Source organism: Sciurus vulgaris, assembly GCF_902686455.1.
Source record: "Sciurus vulgaris genome assembly, chromosome: 12".
Lineage (NCBI taxonomy): Eukaryota > Metazoa > Chordata > Mammalia > Rodentia > Sciuridae > Sciurus > Sciurus vulgaris.
In genome coordinates this window covers 38,300,238-38,317,490 of record NC_136473.1, presented here as the reverse complement: position 1 = coordinate 38,317,490, position 17,253 = coordinate 38,300,238, and the positions used below count along the sequence as shown (strand labels likewise).

The window sequence follows — 17,253 nt, the reverse complement described above, 5'->3', positions numbered from 1 at the left end:
TGGTGCAACCACTCTGGAAAGCAGTATGGAGATGCCTCAGAAAACTTGAAATGGAGCCATCATTGACCCAACTATCCACTCCTCATTATATACCCAAAGGACTTAAAATCAGCAAACTACAGTGATGCAGCCACATCCATGTTCATAACAGTTCAGTTCACAATAGTTAAGCAATGGAACCAAGCTAGGCACCCTTCAACAGATGAATGCATAAAGAAAATATGGTATATATACATGATGGAATGTTACTCGGCCCACAGAGAAGAATGGAGTGATGGCATCTGCTGGTAAATGGATGGAATAGGAGACTGTCATTCTAGGCGAAATAAGCCAGTCCCCAAAAAACAAGGCCAAATGTTATCTCTGATATGTAGATGCTAACACACAGTAGAGGTGGGGTGAGGCAAGAATAGAAGTACTTTGGGTTAGACAAAGGTGAACAAAGGGAAGTGAGAGGGGAATGGGAATAGAAAAGACAGTAGAATGAACTGGACATAACTTTTCTGTGTTCATATATAAATACATCACCAGTAAAACTCCACATCATGTACAATCACAAGAATGGGATCCTAATTTGAATAACTTATACTTCATGTATGTATAATATGTCAATATACACTCTACAGTCATTACATATCTAAAAAGAACAAATAAAAAAAGTGAAAAAAAAAAAAAATAAGGATTTGTGGTGCTGACCCGGTTTGAAGCCAGGGCATTGGGATGTTGTTATTGCTCCAGGAACATGTAGGCACCACACGCTCATCACTTTTAGTTGATGCTTTTCCACAGGGATTATGTTAAGGTTTCCGAAAGTTTAACAGTTTCCATAGTGGTTAGGATTACATATTGCCCTCATTTTTATATGTAGAGATCCTCAAAAAATTAGCACCTTTGTTATTTAACCCCCCATTTAAAAAAAAAAAAAATCATGATCCTAGTTGAGCAGGAAACCTTCCACAGTCATTTTCACCAGGAATTTTCTGGCCTAACTTCATCAAATTCAAATTGAAGTGTTTGAAAAATTGTTTATCTTTACCATCTTTCTCCTTCCATCAACATCCATCAATGCCTTTCGCTGTGAAACACTGGTGTAACTTTAATACAAGTTATGTGATACCAAAAGAACCCCAGATAATTGATGTAGCATGTGTTTTAAGATTCAGTAGAGCCACATTCAGTGGCATAGCCTGTAATCCTAGCAGCTCAGGAGGCTGAGTCAAGAGGATTGCAAGTTCAAAGCCAGTCTCAGCAAAAGGGAGGCACTAAGCAACTCAGTGAGACCCTGTCTCTAAATAAAATACAAAATAGGGCTGGGAATGTGGCTCAGTGGTTTAGTGCCCTGAGTTCAACCCCAAGTGCCCTTCCCCCATAAAACAAAGATTCAGTAGGTGTTTTTTAAATCAAGTTTCAGTGAGAAATTAGGAAGTACAGTTCAGGAAGTGATCCGCTGATGTGGGAACACACTATGTCATGTCAGAGGTTTGCTGAGGATAAGTGATTTGGTGTTGCCTTCGGTGTTCATGTGACCATCCTTGTTTTTCCTTTCTTTTATCTTTGACTTCATTAGCTATTTAAATTAAGGTCATGTACTATTTGTTTTTATTGGTATTGATTAGTTTTTTAAACATTCATTGGAATAATTGAATCTCATATAGTTTTCATTTTGATGATATAAGCTGATTTGAAGACCATTCCGACATTCCAGTGTTTTTTTTTTGTTTTGTTTTATTTATTTATTTTTTTTTGTTTTTCTTTGTCCTCCCTAACTTAATTCTCTTGGCTTGCTTAACCAGTCTTTTCGTAGAATGAGATTGAGCTTCTTGTTGCTATTACTTTCATTTTCTTTATTTTTTTGTGTTTAACTGAAAAATTCTTCTGTAGTGTGATTCTGAGTCGACAAGGCCCTAACCTTTGAAGATTGTTCTAATTCAGGGACTGCTGCAAAACCAAGTGCCTGGGAGTGGGAAAGAAGGGAAAGTAAGGGGTGCTATGGAGTGTCAAGAAATGGGAGAGGACTGGGGCCTGAGGATTTGGAGTCCAGTGTACCATCTGAAGGGTGTGACCTCACCAAGTGATCTGATTTCTTCAGAGAAGGTGGAAATAGGGATTTTTTTCCCCTTGTGGTGTGTTTGATGTCTCTTGATTTTTATATGTTCACCTGAATTGTTTTTTTCCAAGGTATGGATCAAAGAGAATACATGTGTGGCCAGATTAGGCCTACAAATGGCCAATAGGCAGTGTTTATCCTAAGGGATAAGTTTTGCTTTCCAAAATAATTTTAACTAAGCAGGGTGTGTGGATGCTGACTGAACCTACCCAGTTGAGATATCCTATTTTAATCACCTTTGACAAGGAAATACCTCTTAACAGTGGACTTCAGATGGACTTCAGATAGAGTTCAGACAATCCTGTTGCAGTGCAACTCACCATAATTGCAGATGATAATTGGTCCTTCTGTTTTGTGGTCTCTTGGGTGTAGAACATACTCTTAAAAATAAAATGGAGTTTGAGACATACAGCCTGGATATCTAATTTTTATGTAGGACCTTTTCACATTTCTAAAGAATAGTGTTTTCAGTTGAACCAAAGGAATCTATTAACAATAACGAGGTTCCAAGAATCATTGAAATGCATTAGCAATTAAGGTTGAAAAAAATTGAAAATTAATCTTGGCCGTCCTTAGTTATCAGATGGTTATTCATATATATTTTTTTCTTTTTTTCTTTAAAGATTTGAACATGGAATTCAATCCTTCAGATCATCCTCGGGCCAGCACAATATTCCTCAGTAAATCTCAGACAGACGGTAGGTTACTAATTTATTTTTTAAACAAAAAGGCTCATGTTTATAGTTAGCCTACATCTTGATTTTCCATTTTCAATGTGAAATAATATGCCTTTTACTGACCCTGAAGTATGTGTTTAATGGTGATTCCTTTTGTGTTTCTGCTTTTGTAATGAGTTGTTTTTAGAATTTACCATTTGAAATAACTAACTTGATTTTTGCCAGTTAGCTTGATTATCTCTATACACATTCTGTAGCAGGAGTTTTTACTCTGAGTCAGAAATTTACCTTTAAAAACTGATAACTTGTATCAGTTCTCAAAAGATCATACAGGTTTGTTACATTGGACAGTATATAAAAGAGAGCAAGATGTAAACCTTAAGTAAAAGCACCCCTCTCTTGTTTTGCTACATGGCTGAATTGAACCTCTCTACACTTGTAGCAAATGTTTTCTTTTTTTGCCAGGTTTTTTTTTTTTTTTTAATATTTTTAGTTGTAGATGAACATAGTACCTTTAATTTATTTATATGTGGTGCCGTGGACCGAACCCAGTGCCTCATACCTCCTAGGCAAGTGCTCTACCATTGAGCCACAACCCAAGCCCTTTTGCCAAGCTTTTAATCAGCTTGTTCTTACAGAGCTTAGGATCTTTGTGGTTTATCCTAGATGTGTATAGGATTCCTCCTAGGGGCTATTCTTTTTTTTTAGTCTCTGGCTTATCTCTCACTGTTCCCTGGCCCTTGGTTACAAAGAGGAAATAAGATAAAATTTATACGGTACAGTGGTCATAAATCTTGGTAGGATGCCTATAGAAAAGAATGGCATATAATTATATAATGACCAGGATATTATTTTATGATATGGAAGTCCAGTAGATTCTGTTCTCGACTTTTTTGGCAAGTTGCTAAGCTCTAGTTTAGAAAAGATCCTGAAGTGATTGGAAGATAGCCAAACATGTTTAAAATAGTAAGTTCATAACAAATTGATAACTTCTTAATAATGATTAGGTTAACAATTTTGGCAAGATATAATACTGATGTGATACTGGTTATCTTTAATTAAGCAGGCCACTGAGTTGACTTGAAAGACTTTGGTGTGGTTACAAAAAAATAAATGTTTTCAAGAGTAAGAGTAAATTAATATAGGCATCAAATACTTGCGAAGGCAGTTTTGAATGTATTGGATACATAAAACCCACATTTTCCCCCCGGTTAAATGGGAGGCCATTGGGAGGGGTAGAATATTACAAGGGAAGGAGAATAACAGTGAGGATTAGAGTTTGGGACAATGAAAAGTGAATGTCAGAAGAACTGAATGTACTTACCTACATCATTCAAAAAATATTCTAACAGGATTGCATGAAATTATATCAGGGCCTCTAGGTGGAAGGAAATGACCTAGCAGAAGGATTGCTCCAGAAATAGCGTAGGGACATACTCCTTCCTCTGTCCTCTAGATGTCATTCCTCTTCCTCTTCTGGAACACTGGGCATCGATTACTCTAACCCCTTATTTTATTGCTTTAATATCTAAAATGCTGGATCTTTCCACTCAATGTGTAAATACACTGTGAACATACATGTTAGAAATGAAAAGAAAAATCACAAATGCTCTTTCCCCTTATGTGTTTTCCTTTACTCCTGTGTTTAGTGACAGCTTCTGTACCATGCCTGCTTTTCCTTTTCATTCACTTTTCCTACTGAGGTTTTCCACCCCATCACAGTTCTGTGGAGTGTGGGTAGTAAGGTTACTGGAGGACATTTTCCCTTCCATATATTGACCACTCTGGTGGCACTCACCACCACTCACGTCAAGCTTTTTAAAACTTCTCTTTTTTTTTTTTTTTTGATGGTACTGGGGATTGAACCTAGGGGTCTTCTGCCACTAAGCTATATTATATTATCAATGCTTTTTACTTTTTATTTTGAGATAGGATTTCACTAAGTTGCTTAGGGTCTCACTAAGTTGTTGAGGTTGGCCTCAAACTCACTCTCCTCCTCTCGTAGCCTCCCGAGTTGCTGGGATTATAGGTGTGCACCACCATGGCCCACTTGACTTCCTGTCTTCAACCAGGCCAATTTGCTGAGAATAAGTCTATCTAATAAACAATTGCTTTATTCATAGTTAAAAGAAATAGATGGGGGCTGGGAATGTGGCTCAGTGGTCGAATATGCCTGATATGTGCAAGGCCCTGGGTTTGATCTCTAACATTGGGCGGGGGTAGGGGGGTTGGGGGGGGGGAGGGAGAGAGGAAGGAAGGAGGAAGGGAGGGAGGGAAGGAAGAGAGGAAGTGGGGAAAGAAAATAAAATAAAGTAATAGGTCTTTAAAATATGTAACTTTGGTAATTGAATTTTTTTGACGAATTGACTCTTTGGTGAATTGGCTTTTGGCAAATTGGTTCCAAGAAATCTTCCCTTTCTGTAAGTTCCTTCTCAGGCACCCTTCTGAGAAATAAGCTTCTTTTCCTCCATTTATCCCTTTAATTTAGTGTTTCCCAGGATTCTTCCACCCTCATATTGTTTTGGTCTTTACACAGTTCATTGTGACTTTCATTTCAGCTATAATGTCCCACCAGATGTTTCTCTGCAGAGTTTAAAACCAGTGCATCCAGTTTCCTGCTGGACATCTTTACAATGAAGGTCACAGGTTCCTCTAACTCAATATGTCCCAAAGGGAACTTAGGAACTCAGTTAACTTCCTACATTTCCTACCCTGCCTGGGTCCCTAAGCCAGGGAAGGCATTGTATTTTTCTAGACTCTGCCTGATTCTTAGTTCTCTCATGTAGGCACCTGTGCTGGAGCTGACTTTGCACTGCACACACATCTTCCTAGCTCCACTTTCAGTGATACCATGCTGGGTTTACTTATACCACAGAAATTGTAAATGCTGCAAATAAGAGCATTCTTTTTTTGAACATTTTCCAGCATACTATGGCATGTAGGTTATCTAAGGTATATTGAGTTTTATCTTTTACATAGCCATTGAATCTTATTGACTTTCCCATTCTCATTGCTGTTCCTTTAGGTTGGGCTCAAAATTTCTCCCTTGGATTACTGTAGCAGCCCCCTAGGTTGGTCTCTCCAACTTTGACCTTATGCTTTCCAGACCTAGATCTGTGTTGCTACTAGGTGAAGGGACTTTGTATAAATCAGATATGATTTTGTCACTTTTTACTTAGTTTTTTAGTTCCCAGTTGCCTTAGAACTAAGTTGCAAATACTTCAGTCTAGAATATAAGGCCCTTCATAGTCCAACCTCTGCCTTCCTTCCCAGTCCACTTCTTCTCTTCGTTTTATGCTTCTGTGCTCTTGCAGTTCTTCAAATATGGCCATTGCTTTCTGCTTCTTTGCATCTGCCTGGATTTCCCTTCTGTCTTTCACATGGCTCATTTCTGTCTTCAGGACTCATTTCTGCCATCACTTCCTTGGTGAAGGTTTCCTTGACCCCTCAGGTTAAGTAGGCCTTTGGTGAGCTCCTACAGCAGCCTGTGAATGCTTGCTTTGTAGTCAGAACCAAATTGGGGTATTTCCTTGTCTCTGCCACCCACTAGCTCCTAGAGGGAAAGGGACAGTGTTCCCTGTGCTTCCCTCAGTGCTTGTGGATGTGCCAGCCCAACTGGTTGAAAGAAGGAAAAATTACAGAGCCAGGAAACATTCTTGGTTTGATTGTTATAGTTCTTCACTTGGATAAATTTTCATTTCCATTGCATGACCCCATATTCTAACAGTACTGGAGCAGTTCACAGTTGTGAGACCCACTCACCCACCCACCCATGCTAGTTTTGTTATAATTGGAAGAAATGTTATAATCCAAGTCAGCAAGACCCACAGCACCTGTTAGATTTCTTTTCTTTGAATCTGGTGACTTCTCTTTCCTTCAGGTTCAAGTGGTTTAGTCTTGAGTGTGGGGTGATGACAGTTATGTTAGGGCAGCTACTTCTTAGGTCCACAGCCTTGTAGCTCTCTAGATTTTGCAGCTTGTTTTCCTCTGCAGTCCCCTCCACCTCTTTCCTTCTCCATGCTTGATGGGCAGACAAGCTCTGTGGGCCATGTGTTCCACCTACCACCTGTTCATTAGTCTGATTTAGATGTTACCTGCAATAAGTAGAGTTTCTTGATTGCTAATTTCCCTTTCCATCTGGATATCAAAGAGGTTTAGGCTGGACTTGGTAACTTTTTCTCATTCTTTAAAAAGATACTGGAAACTCCAGCAAAACTGAATGATAATAGAGTGCTTGCTAATTAGACCCTTCCAGCTGGCTGAAGTTAGGGGTATTCTATCCAAAGCCAGAGTGACTGCCCTTTCTGTCATATCTTTGCACAAATAAGATGTCATTGCAGACTTCTTTTGTAAAAGAGCCGTTCAACAAAGAAGCGACCAAGGGTTCCTCACAGGGTGGAGAAAATTGCCAGAGGGGAGAGAAATTAATTCGCTTGACCTGCCTTGGCTTTTTATGTGATCACTTTTGCCTGTAGGGAAGAATTGCATGCAGTTCCTGATGTCTGCATCTTTTCTATACCTATTTTAATTTATTATGTTCATAAGATATGAGAGCTTGTGCTTAAGTACTAGGAGAAAACAGCCAATTTACATCATTTTTTTCATTAGTATCGTTTTTAGAAGCCCTTTGTCTTGAAAAAGAAATTGGACAAAAATTAAATCATGTGCTTGTACAGGCATGCCTGGGTATATGACAGAATTCTGTGTTTCTCAAGAATCCTTAGAAATAATTAAGGAATAAAAACTGATCTTTGAGTGGCTTAAAGCCAAAGTAGAAAGAAAAAACTCAGAAATAAAAATATGAGCTGGGTTTAGTGGCACACTCCTGTAATCCCAGCAGGAGACTGAGGCAGGAGGATTGAGAGTTCAAAGCCAGCCTCAGCAAAAGTGAGGCACTAAGCAACTCAGTGAGACCCTGTCTCTAAATAAAACACACACTAGGGCTGAGTGCCTATCAGTTCAATTCCTGGTAAACTGTCCCCTGCCCCGCAACTTGCCAAAAAAAAAAAAAAAAAAAAAGCCATGAATTTCTTTGCACATTCTTTCAGAAATACTACAATTGAAATAATGTTTTATGGCCATTTCTGTGTAGAATGTGTCTGATCCTGGGCATAGTTGAACTTTAGCATAGGAAGAGGACCAACCTTCTTGTGTTCCTTTTATCTGGCATTTAGGAGCATGTGTTGTGCCAGAGATCTCTTTCCTTGGTCCAGTCCAATGAGCTTCTTACCCTTCCCTCACCCACAATTTCCCAGCTGTCTTTATCATCTTCATGCACACTGAGTTTTGGGATGCCCTTTTCTAGTTCCTGGTCTGTCCCTCTGTGTGTCTCCTCTGGAGCTTGTCAGGCTCTGTAGGGAAGACCTCTGTAGGGAAGTCAGATGTTGAAGCATTCATAGGAACCAAAGCTCTTAAATATCAGTGATTTTCATTCTTTTTTCCCTTTGCTTACATACCATTGAAAATAATTTTGAGAAACTATGAACTTCCTCAAACATTTTTGTTTTAATGTTAAAAATTTTCATCCTATCAAAGGATATACTTTCTGATGTATTATAAACAATATTTTAAAATAAAACTATCCTTTAAAAATGTTTCAAAAGAACTTTAATTACTGTAGTCTTTTGATATCCACCAAGTCATTTCAAAATATTATGAACATGTTCTTCTTTAGTCATGGGAAATTTCATATCATTCCATTTTCATCTTGAACTTTGTATTTTCATTCTTTTTCCACAGAATTTTATTGTAATGTAATATGTTTTGATTTCTGAAAATCATTTCTCATAATTTATTTCTCATAAAAATATGGAGTTAAATTCAATCATTTTTAAAATTTTTGACAGTTATAAGGCTCAAAATGTTAAAATATATTATTATACTTACCACTACTCAGTTGAGCAGAATACAAATATTCAAATTTTAATGAGTATTAAAACTAATTTTTTTTTAGAAAAAACATTTTTTTTTTTTTTTTAGAAAAAACATTTCTTATTAAGATGCTTCTGTGGTTGAATATTACTTAGTTCTGGGATGAGGGCAGTATTCACTATCAAAGCCTTTGTTTTTTTATTGCTGAGGAACTTCATGCACCTACATAAACAGGAATAGAGGGACTTTTGTTATAGTAATATCACTGAATTATTTTACTCCATGTGGTTTATATGTCAGAAATCTCTAAAATAATATCTAATAATCAGCTACAATTCAGTCTTGTTCTCCTTCAATTTTATTGAAAGTAAAGAATTGGAATCCACTTGATCTGTGAAAGTTACAGGAGCTACTTACTTTTGCAGTTTCTATAGTACAAAAAAAAAAAAAAAAAAGTTACCAGATGTAACAAACAACTTTAAATTTTTCCTACTACTCTTTTCATTTAGTTGCACTTGGCATAACCTGAATACACTAAGAAACTCTGAGAAAATAAATATGATTCATTTTAGAAGTTAGCCCTCAGTCCTCTGCCCCCATTGAGTCTGCATACTTCTCTGTTGCAGTAGTGATGTGCATCGTATTGCTTGACTTTTTCCCTTACACCTTTATGTTATGTGGGGGAAGTATTATAATACATGATACAAAGAATTAGTACATTTATGTTTTAAAGAAATAATATATAAGCAGTGAAAGTGCTAACACACTAATAGAAGAATGGGCATATTTCTTGGTGTGTTTACATATGATTGCATCCATTTACACTAGTGCATATAATACATCTGATAAGTATACATCAGGAAAAGACTTGAAAGATACATAACAAAATTTGACTAGTGAACCTCTGGATTGTTGGATTAATTTTTTTTTTCTTTATGTGTCTGTGTATTTTCCAAGTTTTTATTTCATTTGTAGTTGTATTTTCTTCCTTTTACTGCTCAGTTTGTTCCAAATTTTCTATATAAGCATGCATTTCTTTTATAATCAAATAGTTTTAAAAGAATCCCACTTAACTGAAGTTTTTATGCTTCTGAAGAAATCCCTTGGCCCTAGCTATTTCTATGGGAAACAGAAAACATCCTAAGGTTGATTGGCAGCTTAGACAGACACTTGTTCTGTGAGTAGCTTCTCCTATGTCCAGCATCTGCCTCCAGTTCCCTTCCCTGGAGTTTTTTCCTTTTTGTGACTGGATCTGCCCTAGACATTAAATTTTTTCCTTTTGTTTTCCTTGTCTCATCTGCCCTACTATTTAGATTTCCATTTGAATGCACAGAATGTCCTGTTCTTCAGTGCTGAGTTTAGAAATAAACATGTCCTTTTGGCAGTCCTGAGATCACTTCCTGAATTGAAGGAGGTATGCCTCATGGGAATGACCTCACCAGGATGCCTTGCTCAGGGAAGTGTGGGGTGCTGTCCTCCCATAGTGCACTTTGTGTCCTGCTCATTGTGTTCATGACCTCCCTGTCAGGTTATGAGCTCAGGGAGGCAGGAACTTTGGTATCTAAACTAGGGCTCATTTGTTGTGTTTTGAATTAGGTGAAAAAATCCACTGCAATATTGAAACCTGCAGGAATTGTGTGGTAATCTCAAACTTATTGTGAGAAAAATTTTATTGATCTGGCATCCACAGGAAAAAAAAGGGGAGTAAGAACCTTTCTTTTGAACCAGCTTTTTGTAATCTACGTTGCCATTTCAGCACCCAGTTTCACATCTCCAAACTGAATGCCATAATTCTTTACATCAGAGTTGAAGCCTCTGGCTTGTGTGACTTCCAGTTCTTCACATCCAGAGTAATTCATAAGCTAAGTAATTTTTCTTTGTAGCATAGCTTAGCTCTGTTTATATTGGATCCTAAGTATCATTCTGTTTTTAAAGAAGAACTAATTTCATGCAGATTCTAGGGACCTCCACCATCACTGATGCTTCTAAAAGAAGAGTAGTGCAGAGGATAGAGCCCCAGGAGGAGCCTAGCAAACCCTCCTTGTTTCTCTCCTACCCCTTCTAGTCACTTCTTGTCTGCACCTGTGTGGGTGGCTTCCTCATCTCTAAGAGAAAGATGTTGGATTAGGTAGTATATCAAGACCTCTTTAGTCCTAATGTCCTGTGGCTGACACTTAACCACTGGAAAGGTCTATTTTAGAAAAGGAAGATAGGAAACCAAAGCAATTTTTAAAGTCCTATGCGTAAAAGAGGTTAGCTGAAATTGCATTTAGAATGTTAACAAATCCTTATTAATAATTAAGAACTAGATTTTTCCAAAAATTTGTATTTTTAAGACTAAAGAAATTTTACTGCTGTGATATTGTGGCAAGGTAGTGTTTCCTAGCAACTTAAGTGAAATTTTGTTTGTCCCTCAGATTGCAAACACTTCCACTTACTTCTAGCTTACTATTTTATCTGGAGAAGACTAATGCCATTGGTAGTGTTTTGTACTAGTGCAATGTACTAGTAGCCATTAAAAGTGACTTTTAAAGCCACTAGTACATTTTTTGTTTAAATTATTATGTATTATTGCTATAGCCAATTAAAATCCTCTTAACAAACTATTATAGATTGGATCAAAGGGTATCACAGTCTTCTCCCAAGAAAAATAAGATTTAATGAGCCACGATTTATTGCTTGTTTTTTTCTAACAAAGCAAAATATGACTTATTAGTGTACTCAATTATGTGGGAACTTTGAAAACTCCAGAGATTTTGATGAATATGTTTTTAGAAACCAGAAATACTGAAGTCTTCAAAATGATTAAAGCCAAATTCTTAATAATGAGAGAGAATTAGCTCAGCTACAGTAATCTTATCCTGAAGTGCTTCATGATGGTCTGATGCAGGTAGTAAGTAAGAGAAATGGGCCACCTAGTCAGAACATGGAGAGTAGGAGTTATTCTTCTTTGTGTAGAGACTGGTGATTCTTTTGAGGCTTGGAAGACTCAAAAAGGAAACCAACCAATCAAAGGATGCATGTATAGAAAGATCTCTCAGACTCTGCAGACTTGCAAAGGCCCTCTAGGAGGGACTACAAAGTAACAGGAAAGTACAGACCTGATTTGTTCTGTGAGCCCTAGGTTTCAGATCAGATTCAGCAAGCCCAATTGCTTTCAGGTAAATAGGATAGCATGTAGAAATTCATATGGTTGAAAGCAGTCAGTGCCTAAAAGATTCTGTAACAGATTTGGATACCTTAACCTTAAGTGTTTTTATAATAGTCTTTGTGTACTTCAATTTTTTTTACCATTCTGGAACCAGTTAGAATTCATGGAAATGGTCTGATTCATCCCTGAGATTGATCCTTGTAGGTAATGTACCAAGGATAGCATACACTTTTATAATATTTCTATTTGTCTACTATGGTTTTATTTTAGTGTGTTGTAAAGCTTTTTAGGTATAACTTTCTGTCCGAACTGTTTCAGTCTGTACTATTTTCCATCCTTTTCACTGGTGTTTGAATAATGTTTAATCTTCTCAATAGTACCCTTATAAGAAACTCTAGTATTTCTTAAAGGAAATTGTTCCTTGAGGCATTGTTTACTGGAGGGCAGGAAATAGTGTAGAAGGTTGAGGTGACCTAAAGGTGGGTCCTGTAATTGGAAGACATAAAGTCTGTTGCTGGGATCCTCTGAGAAAGGCTAGATGTCATCTACAAAATTTTCTGGAAACTCTTTCAGAATTGTGGCCCATGTGGAGCGTTTCCATATCCCTTTAGTAAATGGGAAATCACCGCAGCAATGTCATTATACCTCTATTTCTGGCTACATGTCTAGTAGGATAGTAATGAATTAGTTTAAGGAAAACATGTATGTTTGTACACATGCACATACATTCACACATGTGTACCTGTGTACCCAGCTTTTATAGCCACACCTCATTTTTCTTTTGTTAGGGTTCATGTGTGGGTATTTACATGGAGTTAGGTAGAAAGTAGTCATGCAACCTCATTAAGAGACACATTCCTCTATCACTGTGGTCTGTGTGTGTTGGTCTGACCTTAGATGTGGCCTGTGCACCCAGCACTCTGGTACTTATCTTCCTATCCTGTGACAGGAGTAAGCTAATCGCCTGATCACCTGCAGATAATCCTTCTGACACCTAGGTGTAGACACCTTCTATCCCTTAGTCTCTCTCTTCAATGAAACCAACTGTATCCTCAGACCAGCTTTGGCTTCTGTATCTCAGATATCTTTGAGATAGGAAAGCAATGGCAGTCATTCCAGAGAGTATGGGATTTTTTCCCCCCAGTGCTGAAGCATGCTTAGGTAAGTGCTCTAACACTGAGTTTACACCCTCAGCTCCTGAGAATAGGGTTCCTAAGGAAAAGACAGGTGTTTCCTTGTGAATCTGAGAATTGCATATGAAGGATTGGAAAACAATTCCTAGGCTCCTCTGACAGATTAGCCAGAGAACTTCTGAAAACTAAAGGTTATCTGCTTTTAGAATATGGACTGCAGATACAAAGATACAAAGAAACAAAATAAACCTTCCTCAGAGGATAAGCTAGATTTGCACCCTATGGTTTTAGATATCCTGAGGTAGCCACCTAAAATGTCATCCCCCTTGCAGGAAGCCTGTTCTTTATATCCTTTACAGTGAACTACTCATAAAGTGGACTAGTATGTACCCCAAAAGCTTGCTTGAAGAAAGAAAATGCAAAAATTCAATGACATTAGCTTTACTATAATCTCTTTTGAGTTCCTGGGAACCGTTCTGCATCCCTGGGTTTGAAGGCCTGTTTAACAAACACTGAGGCTTGGGGGTGCTGGCAGCTGAGCCACTTAGTATAAGCCAGGCTGTGCAGACAGCAGGGTGAGAAGCAATCTTGTTAGACAGAGCAGTGTTTTATTACTGTTGAGTTTTTTTTATCTGCCTCCCTGGGAAGAGGGGGTGCTGCAAGATGCTCCAGAAGACCTGCTAGATGAAAGCCCAATCCTGTTCATCAGCACACAGCATGGAGAGCAGTCAGTTTCCATGATAAAGGACACTTCTGTGATATACATCAGCTGTCATGTACATTAATGCTGTTATGGATATTGTTGTTATTTTTAGTCCACTAATATAATATGGATCTTTATGGGTCCAATGGTTAGAAATAAGTAGTCCTGTTATTTGTTAATCATCTTAAACTATTGGGTGCATATAAGTTTTATGTGATTTACTAATTAATAAATACTTTATTTATTGAATGGAAATCATTTACCCTTTATTTGATTTTATAATTGGTTATTTTGTTAGGGTGCTGTTTAATTGGATTTATATTTCTTTCTGTTAGCCAAGTTCAGGTCTGCATTCATGCAGGTCTCTTATTCTTACATTTGTTGAGTAAGCAACTGGGTATATTGGTTGGTGGAAGAATGGGTCCACGACATAATGGCCCAGTCCTCAGCAACCCGCCAGGCCTTGGCACACAGGCATGTAACATTTCTGTTGCATCTTTTGTTTTCACAGTGAGAGAAAAACGCAAGAGTCTCTTCATTAACCATGTAAGTGAAGCTGTCTTCCTGTGTTTTTCATGATTGTATGGTATAAAGAGTTTAAATAACTGTATCTTTGATGGGTAAAAATGCTTCTTGTATTGTGTTCATACTTAGAAAAATGTGGAAAATGTTACAGTGCTCAGTTTGGTGTGTAATTATACGGAGCTTCACTTGGCATTTATACACTGCCCCAAATGTTTTTCCAGAGCCCCTAAACTATGTTACTAATGGAAAGAGATGGGTGAATGATGCCATAGCAAACACCACACAGGTTCAAGTGAAAGGACTTCTTTTTAATTTCTAATTCTTAATTTCCTTTACATTCCCAAGTTACTATTTCTCTGTAGCTCAATTCCAATTAAATGAACATATAATTGTTTTCCATAAGCTATCTGCCTGCTCTGCACAATCACTATCACACTTTTTGGGAGTCCAAAGAAAGGAGAAACTTAACACTTTAATTTTAGAAGTTTTTCAAAAATTTACCTCTGATCCCTTGGTCATTCTAAGCAGTACACCCCTCCCTTGGTGGCCAGGTGGAAGGTGTTCCATTGAGATACTTTGTCACTGCCTTGAGCAGCAGGTGCAGCTGGCTGTCTCTAGCCCCCAACCCCCACCCCATGCCTCATGGCAAGCTCTGTTACCAGGAAAGTTATAGCCACTCCTCCTCTCCTTCTTAGTAAGTGCCTCTTCCTTTAGTAAAGAAAACTATCATGAGGTATGGAATGATGAAGTAGGTAAATTATCAAAATAAATATGCCATCAGTCCTCGTAATGAAAATAAGAGTGATGTATTTGACCTCACAGAGATCTTTCCTAGGATTCTTAGAATGTCTGCCTTTAAGTGTTTGCAGATCTTGAAATACTTGACAGTAAAGCTGTGTATTCATAAGACTTAGAGCCATAATATTGTATATTTTGCCCCTTGAAAATCTGGACAAAATGCAGTGAGAAAGATGTTCATAGGCTGGGCTTATGCCCCCAGAGGTACCACACAGGGACCTTAGGAGATACATAGTTTTGTAGGGATCAGAGGGCCTATAGCTTTTATCAGATTCTTAAAGCAGTTCATGACCTCTTTGCCTGCCCCCTCAAATTTTGAAGCATCAATATAAAGCATCTGGGAAGTCATAATATGTCACAAAGAAAAGATAACGAAATTGCCATGCCTTTTCTTTTGAAAGCAGGGTATACATGAATATAGAAATGTGAGTGATTGAAACTAATCCTCCAAATTCTTGCATCCAGTTTTTTACCTGCTGGGTGCACTTGACTTCTTTCCCCTCCATTAGCATGTTTGCCAAGGAGTTTGCAGGGGAAGGAAGAGCAGAAAAAGCAGCCAGGCCATCTTTGCAGTTCACTGCAGCTCCATTAAGGGTGTAGTAAGGAAAGAGGAGAGCAGGAATTTGTTCATGCCTCTCTGCTGTGATTGTGGCTAATGAAACAGAGTTATGCTCATATAGTTCTGACTTGCACATTTACTTCATGCTCTCTCACTTAACCTCACACTTTATGTGCTGCACAGTCCTGGCACCTGCCACACACTGAGTCAATTTCCATGAACCAGGATATGGCTTAGGGTGGGGTGGGCTATGCATTCTAACTCGAGGTATCCTCTGCAACTCAGCCCACTCTTCAAACTCTGTAAAACCTCTCATCTAGTAATACAAAGAGTGAAATCACACAGGTGCCGAGATCTCTCACATGAACTTGTTCCTGTACAGAAGAAAGCGCTGTGCTGAGTGTCTTATGTAACATATGACCCTGGAACAGCGTGACCCTCCAATCCATGAACAGACCTAGCTGCAAATGAGTGCATCTGCCCTGCCACTGCTGGAAAACGCCACTGGAGTGTGCTATTCCAACCCATTGAAATACAGTTTGAGTGAAATTACCTGCAGATTCAATTAGTCTAATAAACGGTGCTTTTCAGGCTTTGTGACTTGGGTCTAATAAGTTAGAACAGTAGGGAAAAGATAAGGGATAGCAGTAATTAGTACTTTACTGTTTGGGTGCCATGATCTGTTCTGATTTGGTTTAATGCACTCACTCATTTAGTTAGCATAGTTAACCAGGCTAGGTTTCTGTATGTATCCTTCCCATTTTACTGATACATAAACAGAGCTACAAAGAAGTTAGCCAGATAAACAGTGGAACCAGGATTGGGACTTAGCACTTATCCTATGTTTCTCAGATAGTAAGACCAATTCCCATTGGGACAGGGATTAATTTGCTTATCTGAAATTAGATGTAACATTCATAATTAAATTTTTATAGCACAATCTGTAGGATTTATTTCTGAATACAGATCCTAAGTAAAATTTATAATTTTAATTTGTTGTTGAACTCTGGAATAACATATTCTTTCTTTTTGACCATATTTTATTTTCTTTAATGTGAGGGATTTTGTTTGATTTCTCCTTCACATTTCTGAAGAAACTTCGATTCTACTTGCTTTATTTTGAGGGATATTCTTTAGTTTCATCTTTAAGTTTCTGAAGAGCCTACTTAGTACCTGTTGCTTAGGTAATCTATAAGAAGCTATTATTGAAGAAAAGTGAAAGAAAAATGGATATATATATATATATATATATATATATATATATATATATATATGCCAAGTAAGAGAAGTGGGGTGCTTTTGCTCTACTCCTAGGATAAATGGTAACTACAGGGGAAATAACCTCCTCCAGATGGAGAAAAATCAAGTTTTTCTGGCTCTCAGCAAACAACACATATTAGCAAGTGAAAAGAGTAAACTTTGACCCAGAACCTTCTTGGGGGTGGGCGGGGACTAGAGAATAGAACCCCCAGGCAGGCTGGTTAAGAGGGTAGGCCTTTAACTGACTCAGAAAAAAAGAGACTTTAAGGGATCAAGTAAAAGGTGGCAGCTTCTGAAAGAACTTATTACAGGTTTTAAAGCCTGAAACCATTTGAGAATAAACTGCTCTGGGAGTTTTGACAGCAAGTTAAATCAGGGTGAATTATAAAGATTAATAGAATAATCAGCACCTATGTTTCAGATGTAATTAGAATGAACAGTTATAGGAAAATTTAGTACATTGTGAGAG

At 37.8% G+C, this 17,253-nt stretch overlaps 1 protein-coding gene across 2 annotated transcripts in view; it reads left to right on the top strand.

Annotated features, from left to right (window-relative positions):
• The window catches only part of CCNY (cyclin Y), a 239,846-nt gene that overhangs the window by 165,427 nt on the left and 57,166 nt on the right, over window positions 1–17,253 (top strand). Inside the window, exons 1-3 of one of the 2 annotated variants that reach the window (XM_079107714.1) lie at window positions 1,816–2,094; window positions 2,731–2,805; window positions 14,154–14,188. In XM_079107714.1, coding sequence (XP_078963840.1) covers window positions 2,739–2,805; window positions 14,154–14,188 — 102 coding nt within the window. In that variant the 5' untranslated portion in view covers window positions 1,816–2,094; window positions 2,731–2,738. Of the gene's footprint in view, window positions 1–1,815; window positions 2,095–2,730; window positions 2,806–14,153; window positions 14,189–17,253 lie in introns of those variants that run through there. The other variant, XM_079107713.1, reaches the window with a different exon arrangement.